Here is a 10853-nt window from a genome sequence, read left to right as displayed (position 1 = left end):
CCCCTGTGTTCTCTGTCTATGCCATGATGTTTAGATTGATTCTAATCTAAAAAGTGAGATAACGGAGTTCTACATGAATGCATGTAGTTTTTGAGCAAAGTACAATGTAACCCTGCAAGTACAAATTCACCCCACAAAATATATGTGTGCATGTGGGTCTTTGTCTGTGTGTATGTGTGTGTGTCTGTCTGGGTTGGGGGTTGTGAGTGTGAGAAAATGGCAGGCAACTGGAAGCTAACATTCACACTCCTAGCCATATCGTTGTCCCATCCTTCAACATTGAACCCAAGAAAGAGTTGTCGACATGTTGCCTGCCATTTTAACATATCACTCTGTTCCCTGGCCAACATCTGTGTCAGGCTCGCTGCAAATATTCCAGTGAAGCTCAGCGTAAGCTGGAAGAACAAGACCTCATTTTCCATTTAGGGACCTTGCAGCCCTCTGAACTCTATACTGAATTCAATAATTTTAGGGCCTCAACTCTCCCAATCCCCACACACCAAGCCTTGTTACCACATTGTCTGCCATTACACACTGCCCATTGTTAGCCACTAACAGAATTCATTAACAGCTATTCACTCTCCTCACCAGATCATTATTCACTCCTTTGTCTGACCAACTGTTCTTGTCTCTCTTTTGGCTCTATCCTCACCTCTCACCTTGACCTTAAGTTTACCCCCCACCACATAGTCTGTACATAAACCGACACCCTCCCAGAAACAATTAGTTTGAAGGAGGGGTCACTAGAAATGCCAACTCCTGCCTCTCTTCACAAATGCTGCCAGACCTGCTGTGCCCTTCCAGAAACTTCTGTTTTGTTTCTGATTTACAGCATCCGCAGTTCTTTAAGTTTTTATTTAGTTTAATTAGGGAGTTAGATACAGTTCTTGCAGCCGTGAGCAGGAGTCCCGAAGCATGTATTGCCTGCTTGGTGCCAGGGTTAAGGACATCTCCTCAAGGCTAGAGAAGAATGTAGTGTGGGATGAGAGGGATTACAGTTGTCATCATCCACATTGTTATCAGCGACATTTCTAGTCCTATTAAGGAGATTATTCTGAAAAGATTTTGAATAGTTAGGAGCTAAATTAAAAACCAGAGCTTTCAAAGGTAATAATCTCTAGAATTCTACCTAAGGCACAGGCAGTCTGGCATAGGACAAATTAAGTCAAGGAGTTAAATACATGATTCAAAGATTGGACCAGTAGAATGGGTTTCATTTCATGGGGTACTGGGCTAGAAGCAAGCAGTTGCAGTGGGACAGCTTCCTCTTAAACCATGCAGAGACCAGTGTCCTTTGAATCAATTAACTAGAGTTGCAGAGGAATTTTAAACTAATTGAGGGGGGTGGGGGGGTTTGGGAAGGGGGAAAATATAGGCTAACAAATACAGGATATAGCAGAATTACAGGGCAGCTACTTTGATAACAACAGCCAGTGTAGGACAGGAAGGGGCAGTATTTATAAAGGTAGAATAAAAACAGTGATTAGGGTTAAAGGGAGGTAAAGCCAAAAACAAAAGGCTCTTTACTTAAACGTTCAGTATTCAGAGGAAAATAAATAAATTAATGGCACAAATAGAGGTTAATGGGTACAATCTTTGTAATAGCTATTAAGATATGATTAGGAGGAGATCAAAGCTGGGAACTAAATATTCATGAGTATTGACTTCTCAAAAGGATAGTCAGGAAAGAAAGGGTAGTGGTGTACCATTGTTAGTATGGGAGGGAAGAGGTACAATAGCAAGAAATGATCTTAGATCAGAGGACGTAGAATCCGTACAGGTGGAAGTAATTAAGAGAAAGGGGAAAATGATACCGGCAGGGGTAGTCTTTCCGCCTTCTAACAGTAACTATTTGGTGGAAATAAGAAAAATCAGGAGATAATGAGGATATGTAAAAAAAGGCAAGAATTTTTGCTATAAATTCTGTGTTACGATTGAGCCCTCCATTATCACCTGATGAAGGAGCATCGCTCCGAAAGCTAGTGTGCTTCCAATTAAACCTGTTGGACTATAACCTGGTATTGTGTGATTTTTAACTTTGTACACCCCAGTCCAACACCGGCATCTCCAAATCACATCTTCTCTATTTTGACATTGTCAGTCCCTTTTAGCATCTTATATACCTCAATTAGATCTCCTGTCAATCTTCTGAAATTAGCTAAAGAGTTAGTGGATGGACCAGTGATCTTCCAAGAATCCTTAGATTTTGGAAAAGACCCCTAAGGATTGGAACACTGCCAATGTAACATCCCTATTCATAAAAGGAAACAAACAAAACCGGAAACGATAGGCTCATCAGTGAAATGTCTGTTATTGGAAAAATGTTAATGTCTGTTATAAAGGATGTGATAGCAGAACAGTTAGCAGTACACAATATGATAAAGCAGAGTCAGCATGGCTTCACAAAGGGGAAAATCATGTGACATATTTATTAGAATTCTTTAAGGAGATAATGTGCAAGGTAAAGGGGATATAGTGAATGAAACATAATTAAGGCGGCATTTGATAAGGTACTGGATGCCGATCTCCTAATAAACATCATAGCCCATGATATTGGAGGTAGTATATCAACATGGACAGAGAATTAGCTAACCAATAGAAGACAGAGTTGGTTCAGGGTGACATTTTCAGGATGGCAACTCCAACTAGTAGAGTGTCAGAGATTAGCACTGGGGTCACAATTATTTAAATATGTATTAGTGAATTGGATGAGGAATGTGAACATACAATAGCTAAGTTTATAGATGACGTAAAAATATGTGGGAAAGTAAGTGGTGAGGGTGACACAGATTCTACAGACTAACATAGTCAGACTATCTGAGTGAGCAAAAACTTGGCAGATGGAATATCATGTGGGAAAATGTGAGATCCTTAAGAATCGAGGGGCTGAACATCATTTAAATGGAGAAAGATTGCAGAAAGCTGCAGTACTGTGGATTTTAGTTTCTCATGCATCACAAAAGGCTAGCATACAAGTTCAGTGGGTAATAGGGAGGCAAGTGGAATGTTGCCATTATTCAAGGGGATATTGTGTAAAGATACTAAAATGATACAAGGCACTGTTCAGACAACACCGAGAATACTGAGATCAGAGGGCCAAAATTGATCAAAGAAAAACATGGTCTAGAGAAGGTACAGGAGGTTGTTTCAGGACATATTTTTTAAAATTGGTAAAGGTTATGGGGAAAAGGCAGGAGTGTAGAGTTTGAGGATTATCAGATTAGCCACAATCTCATCAAATCATTGATCAGGCCTGCTTCTGCTGTTGTATCTTATCCTCTTAAAACAATTAACGTGTAGCATGTTTCTTGTTCGCAGTGCTCCACTTGCTCCAAATGTTTCCTTACTCGCAGTGACCTGCATGTGCATGAACTGTCCAGGCACCAGAGGGAGAAGCTGTTTGTGTGCGAGGAATGTGGTCACAGAGCTTCCACTCGTCATGGTCTGCAGTTGCACATAAAATCCAAGCACAGGTACATTCCTGAGCATTCTCCTTAATGTACTGAGGCAGTAACAGAAGGGCACATTGCACACACGTAGTGCAAGCACAACTCCTTTTGTTTTGGCAACGATTAAAAATCAAAATGAAGAATGTTTAGTGTTAAAATCCACATGTACAGAGAAATTCATAGTTTATTCAATCGGAATTGTCACAAACTACCAAAGCTAATCTCTTAATTGAAATTGGGTCATTTGAAGAGGAGGGATAGAGGGAGGGTGAACATTATAGGGCAGTTGGAGATAAGAGTGCAGAGATCTTAGCTTTGGGGAAATCCAGTATCAAAATAATTATGAATGGATTATGGAAGGAAAGAATGTGAACAAAATGGCCTTTTCCAAATGCAAACTTACTTCCACGCAGTTCAAATTAGTTGCTTTGTGTTCAAACAAACAAGTTTGGATGAGTTATGACTGTGCTTACTCATTCACATGCAGTCTAACTCACTCACCCCAAAATCAAGTAACTGGCTGATATCCCTGTTGCATAGCCTGTGGAGAAGTACAGTCTAATCTGCTGCACCCATACTGCTAGAATCTCTATTGCATATGATGGAGCAGCAGTCATAAACCAAATGGTCAATAGGTTCAGACAATATCTGCATTCCTTAGTTTGATATTTTTGATGGTAATTCAATTCCCTTTTGAAAACAATATTTGAGATTTTTCAAGAGACTGATATTTCAATTTCTGTTTGAGGAATTGGTGCTTCGATAGAGGAGTGTGTCTGGAACACAGTATCGCTGACAAAGACATTGCAATGATTAATGCTGACAGAGTTACATAGAATTGCCAGAATATAGTTAAACATTTTGACAAAGTTCTTAAAACATATAATTTGGCTTTAAGATAATTGACAAAAGAAGCAGATGGGAGATGAGATTTCTTTCCATGGAATACATTTCCTGAAAGGATGTTGGAAACAGATTAAATAAAAACTTTCAAAAGAGAATGCATACCTATAAGGAAGCAGCAAGGATTTGGAACTAACTGGACACATATTTCAAAGTGATGGGCCAAATTGCTGCAACTTTCTATGAATTGTTACTGGTGGAATTGAAGGGCTTAGTTCCTTCATTTCATCTTCCCAAATAGAGGATCAGTTCCCTCCCTTTATATTGAAGTGTTTTTTTGTTTAAGTACAGAAACAGTTATTTGAGAAATGGGTAAATTTGTGTTAAGGATGCTATTTATATAGGGCACCTCTCTCGTACTGTAATAATCTTTGAGATATCAATACATGTGGTGACTTTCCTGTTGAGGCACAATATTGACCAATCTCATTTAAAAAGGAAAAAAAAAGTTGCCTTTCAAAAACAGAGAACTTCTGAAAGTGATTTATGGCCCTCAAATAATTTTTGTCACCATTTTAGTTAGAAAGATGGCAGTTAATTTGCACAGCAAACTCCCACAAACAGCAACATGACCAGAGTCTGTTCTGGTGATATTGGTTCAGATTGGAAAGAACATTTAATGTGGGGTGGGAACAGGAGTGACGTTCACTTTTGTACCTCTGTTTTAGGAATGAGCGGCCCTATATTTGTGAATTCTGCAACAGAGGATTCACACAGAAGGGGAATCTGAACGTCCATCGACGGACACACACGGGCGAGAAGCCCTTCCAGTGCCATTTATGTGGGAAAACGTTCAGGATTCAAGGTGAGCAGTTGCCTCCTGATTCAAATGGAGCTTGGCCATTTGATTATTTACAACTCCCTAACAGAGGGACCTATGCAAATTTCTCTTAGCAATGATAGCGATGGCAAACTGATCAACTGGTTTTGCACTAATACCATACAGTGTAGCCATGCCCAAACCTGTGCAGCGTTTTCTGGCCTCTGTTCAGCATTGGGGACCACATGTGGGGGTGGGAGACAGTTTTCTGGAGTTGGCTAATATTCCTGGGATTGGGAGAGAAATGTAGACAACTAGTTATCCAGCAACCCTCTGCTGATGCACTCTAGACAGGGTAGTAACACCGTCCACAGTACAGCTAATAATATTAGCTGATATTGGTAAAAATAACCATGAAGGTGTCAATCATAATTTTAAAATCTGAGCTCCAGTAATCTCCTTTATTCAAGAATAAGCAGGAGTATGCCATTCAGCCCAGAGTCCACTCAAATATTCAATAAAATTACAGTTGATTTGATAGTGATCTCAACACCTGTGTTCCTCAATCCTGGACTCTCTCCTCGAGTGAGAATAGATACAGCTTTGAATACATTCAAAAACTCTCTGCTGTGGAAAAGAATTCCACAGATTACACACAAGCAGGTGAGCAAAAAAGTGAAGATCAAAAGCAGTATGAAAACATGTGACAAAACAACAGTGAGATTGACAGAGAGTCAAACTACAGACAGACATGGTCTATCCAGTTGTGGCAATGTGATTCCACTCCCCCACGTTTGTCTTTTAACTGCCCTCTGAAGTGGTTCAAAAAGAAGTCTCATCTCCACTGTCTCAGGGCAACTAGTGATGGCTAATAAGTGTCAGTTTTGCCACCAATGCACACATAGATAATGAATAAGATTAAACCAACAGATTAAATTTTAAAAGCAGGACAGAAGGTGAAATTGACTGATTTTGTCAGGTTGTTGCCTGAAAAGGAGGGCTTTGCCGAAGGTGAAGTGATAGTTATGGAGTTTGATTTCACTGGCCAGCATTGAGCAGAAAACACTCAGCTCAGTCATGCAGCTGATGGGTAAAGCATGAGATAGGTATATCTTCAGGCTCTATTTTCATTTTTATTCCAGCAAGCTTGGACAAACACAACAGGACTCATACAGGTGAACGGCCATTCAGCTGTCAGGTCTGTAGCCAGACCTTTACAGAGAGGGGTCCTCTCCATCGTCACATGGCCAGCAAGCATCAGGAAGGGCGGCCACATTACTGCGATATCTGTGGCAAAACCTTTAAAGGTAATGTTTCATATACAACGTGGTACGGCAATATTTTATTTCTCCAGCCTTTCCTAATGAGCTCTAATAATTTCACTCCAGCAGTGGAAATAACCTTGAATACAGAGTGGCTGGTATTAATACTATCACACTGTTTAGATTTGCAAACCGGGTGGCTAGTTTTTTTTTCTGCATTTCTTTTCTTACCCCCATCAACTTGACAAACTCTCCCACAGTTGCGGACAAGTGATTCTTGCTGAAACCTGCACTTTTGAATGTTGCAGGAGGAACAGCTGTAAAACAGTCTCCCAGCCACTGCTTCCTCAGCCTCACACTCAAACTCACCTTCCAATTCGGTTCAGTTTGGGATGGATAGATTTTTGGTCTCTCAGGGAATTAAGGGATATGAGAAGTGGACAGGAAAGTGGAGCTGATACTTCGAAGAACACAAAATAAAGCAGAACTGAACAAGTCCAAGAACAACCTGCTATACAGGAGCGTACCTGGCTTCTGTAGAACTCTACCTGAAGCAAAGTCACCCCACTTCGAGGGAGGATGTAGCCAGGGTGGGGAGTGGGAATGGTGGTGAACATTTGGGGAATTGGGAAGACAGCATATGGGTCAATGCAGTCACTAATTGTAACTATAATTGATCTGTTCCTTCATTTCAGCCATTGATCAGTTGCGTGTACATGTGGGGAGACACAAAGGGGTGAGGAAATTTGAGTGCAGTGAATGTGGCTATAAATTCACTCGACAGGTGAGACCCTTCATCTATTGATCAATTTTTTTTTTAAACTATGAAATTTGCATTTTAGCTCTGCAAGTATTACTGAATTCTCCCAATACTGGGATCAGCTAGAGGTTGAGGTATTGAGGGAAAGAGAGGAGTACTGCCAGTCAAATAAATCTGCAAACTACAATGACTAACCATAGGGAGTTGTGAATGACAAGAGTAATTTATGGAAAATCTAGATCAAAAAAGGAGAAGATTTTGCTGATAGGTTGTGATATGGGACAGGAGTCAGCTCACGTGAAACACAAACACCAGCAAGGTCTAATTAAGTTGAACAGCCTTTCTTTGTTCGACAACTTATAAATCTCAGGACCCCTATAGAACAGCTCACAATAAGGAGTCACCAAGCAGCAACTTTAAAATGACTAGTTATGATGAATGTGACAGAAGAATGTCTTTTTTTCCCCCCAATCATAGATTTTTAAAAATGCTAAACAGGAAGGCAGGCAGACCAGGTCTCAGAAAATAAGATTATCCATGATTGAATGGCGGAGTGGACTTGATGGGCCGAATGGCCTTACTTCCACTCCTATGTCTTATGGTCTTATTATTTTAGGGCAGCACCTTTATCAGAATTCCTGTGTTTTTAATTGCCAGTTATGGTTGTCCTTCTGTGGCTTTGATATTCCTAACAAGCCACTTAACTTCAGCTCCTGCCTCTCATAATGCTTCACAGCTACTAATTCTGTCTAAGGCAGAGTCGGACCACTCACAATATAGTGTTTAAATCCATCCATTTCCCCAGCTTGAATACTTTCCAGTTCTACAATGCTCAGAACTTTATGTTATCCAGTCCAACCTTTGTCAGTTTCCAAGTTACTTGGTCTCATTGTTGGCAATGGAGCCTTCAGCTGTATTGGAACAAATCTGTGGCATTCCCTGTCTAAATGTCTCCATCCTGTGAAATGCTCCTTCAAAACCTACCACTTTAATCAAGCTTTTGGTCAATTGCCCTAATATCTCCTTATGCAGCTGTATGACAGCCTTTGTATAGAAACACTACTGTGAGACTCTTAGAATCTTTTTAAGTAAAAGCAAATTTCTGTTGACACTCTACTCAGCACTGATGTGTTTTGTTCAAATGCAGGCTCACTTGAGGCGACACATGGAGATTCATGGACGGGTAGAAAACTACAACCCCCGTCAGCGAAGGTTACGCAACCTGATCATCACTGATGAGAAAGAGGAAGGTGCAGAGAGTGACACAAACACAGAAACATGCACGACCAGCCTATCAGACCAGGTCCTATCCACCACAGCCATAAAGACTAATCCGTGCACAGAAACTCCAGAACTTTTACCTCATAGGTTGACAGGCATCGGAAGTTACCAATTACAAGAGAATGTGGAGCTGGCCATTGGTATGACAGACATGTATGTTGAAGAGGTCACCATAGTCAAGATATAAAAGAACTTATTGCCTGAAGATGGGGTCAGAACCTCAAAACAAATAACTGACTCTTACTTTGTAAAATATGTAAAATAAAATGGAGTTTCTAAGTAGTCACTGATCAACACAATCTTCCCTTTACATTTTGTCCACTCACCCCCACAATTCAGTATGTCACCCAGACTTGCACAGTAAAGAGGGAGTACTGCCTTTTCAAAGTACCATTTATCAGATGAAACATTAACTCAGACACTCAGGGATTTTCAGAATACTGTGTCATTATTTGAAGACAAGCAGGGGTGTTCTTTCTTGTCCTCACCCCTAGCCCCTGTTCAACCAGCATTTCAAAGTGCACATAATTGCTCATTTAGCAAATCATGCAATATTGTTTTGTGAAAAGACAAATTTGAATTTTCAAAAAGTGCCTTTCATGTCTTCAGGACATTCCAAAGCACTTCAAATATTTGCTTCCTTTCAACAGTGATTTAATTTGAATCATCCAATGTGCACAACAAGATCCCACAAATTGCAGTGTGTTAATTACCTTTAAAAATTTTTAATGGGATGTGGATGTCACAGGTAAGACCAGTATTTGTTATCTGTCAATAATTACCAGAAAGTGCAAGTGTACTTACAGCACCATTTCAAAGAGAAATCTATCTACAATGAAGAATCCTTGTGTTGGACAAGACATCAACCAATGGAGAAAGTTAGCTTTTTCTTCTTATTCCCAGATAATGTCTACACTGGAAAAGTACTCCATGAAGACAAGCAATCTTGTTCTTGCCTGTTCTGGCTTACACACTGATCTGTTTCCCTTAAGTGGCTTAGCAAGCCTTTCAGTTCAAAAATAATTAGGGACAGGTGAGGAATTCCAGATGTGGGCATTGCTGGCAAGGCCAATGAAAGAAAAAACAAACAACTGCAGAGATACTGCTCAAGATTCAGCTAAGATGGCTTAACCATGCTGACCTCGTGGGTGTCACTGCCATCCACTGGTCACATACTCAACCTGCAAAACAATAATGCAGAAAGAATGCATTAGAAACATGAAATCTTGGATATCCTTAAGTCTGGTAGAAGTTAATTCTCATCTCTCCATAGATGCTATTTTTGATTATAAACAAAAAAAAATTGCAAGAATAGAACTTTAAGATGAATATTGCTGGCAATGAATTAAACACTAAAGACAAAAGCAAAATCATCATACATAGTGGAGAACCAAAAAAGAAATCAAAAAAAGTCCTGGATATATGTAACAGGTGCATTAGGTTATTTAGAGCTGAAAATATATTGCTGGAAAAGCACAGCAGGTCAGGCAGCATCCAAGGAATAGGAGAATCGACGTTTCGGACATGAGCCCTTCTTCAGGAAGGCTTATGCCCGAAATGTCGATTCTCCTGTTCCTTGGATGCTGCCTGACCTGCTGTGCTTTTCCAGTAACACATTTTCAGCTCTGATCTCCAGCATCTGCAGTCCTCACTTTCTCCTCAAAGGTTATTTAATAAGCATTTTTGTTCAAAGATTTAAAATCCTTCAAACTACAACAGAATACACAAATGGTAAAGCAAATAAAACAAAAAAAAACTAGATTGAGATATTGAACTAATGGCAAATTTGTCAAGCAATGTTATTTGACAGAAATTACAGGGTGTTTGAATGAAAGTTTGTACGTCCCTGTCGGAAATTAATTTCATGTCAGAATAAATACTGTCCAAACACAATGTGGAAAAAAAAACACAACTTTCTCCATTTCCCCTCCATTCCACAGGTCACAAGCAACTTCCTAGAGCCTCAATCAAAATTTCACCTTCATTGGAAGGAGAGACAGCTATCGGACATCACTGTAGCCCATCTAAATAAGTGACAGACAACATAAATAGAAATGCTGGCTGAGTTATTTTTATCTTCCGAACGATCATGTGGTATTACTCAAAGATGACCAAGGAATGATCAACGTGTGGTGAGCAACATTTTACTCAACTGGCAACAAAAACAATAGGTTGTTGCTTGCAGTTAGATCTTGCAGTGTGGAAAATAGCTGCTGCATTTGATAACCATAAAAAGGCACTATGCTTAAGAAATAATGGAACAAAAGTACAAATATAAATGCAAATATTTTCTCAACGGGAATGGTGTTGGAGCTGCTTCATGTTTATTTCACACTCACACTTAGACAAAAAGGAGAATTTTAATAGACAAACCCTACATCAAGTCAGTATTAAACTATTCTGACTAAAACAAACCAAGTTAACTCCTTCAGAGTAGA

General features: G+C 39.8%; 1 protein-coding gene across 3 annotated transcripts in view; it reads left to right on the top strand.

Annotated features, from left to right (window-relative positions):
- The window catches only part of zbtb48 (zinc finger and BTB domain containing 48), a 23691-nt gene extending 12876 nt beyond the window's left edge, over positions 1 to 10815 (top strand). For 2 of the 3 annotated variants that reach the window (XM_043675975.1, XM_043675976.1), the window contains 6 exons: positions 3319 to 3473; positions 5021 to 5157; positions 6255 to 6419; positions 7070 to 7158; positions 8282 to 8555; positions 10356 to 10815. In XM_043675975.1, coding sequence (XP_043531910.1) covers positions 3319 to 3473; positions 5021 to 5157; positions 6255 to 6419; positions 7070 to 7158; positions 8282 to 8555; positions 10356 to 10447 — 912 coding nt within the window. In that variant the 3' untranslated portion in view covers positions 10448 to 10815. Of the gene's footprint in view, positions 1 to 3318; positions 3474 to 5020; positions 5158 to 6254; positions 6420 to 7069; positions 7159 to 8281; positions 8569 to 10355 lie in introns of all 3 variants that reach the window. The other variant, XM_043675977.1, reaches the window with a different exon arrangement.
- The last annotated feature ends 38 nt before the right edge of the window (positions 10816 to 10853 follow it).

The sequence above is a fragment of the Chiloscyllium plagiosum genome, chromosome 34 (genome assembly GCF_004010195.1).
Source record: "Chiloscyllium plagiosum isolate BGI_BamShark_2017 chromosome 34, ASM401019v2, whole genome shotgun sequence".
NCBI classification, from domain to species: domain Eukaryota; kingdom Metazoa; phylum Chordata; class Chondrichthyes; order Orectolobiformes; family Hemiscylliidae; genus Chiloscyllium; species Chiloscyllium plagiosum.
The sequence above is the reverse complement of the archived record's forward strand: the minus strand, read 5'-3'. Positions and strand labels throughout refer to the sequence as shown.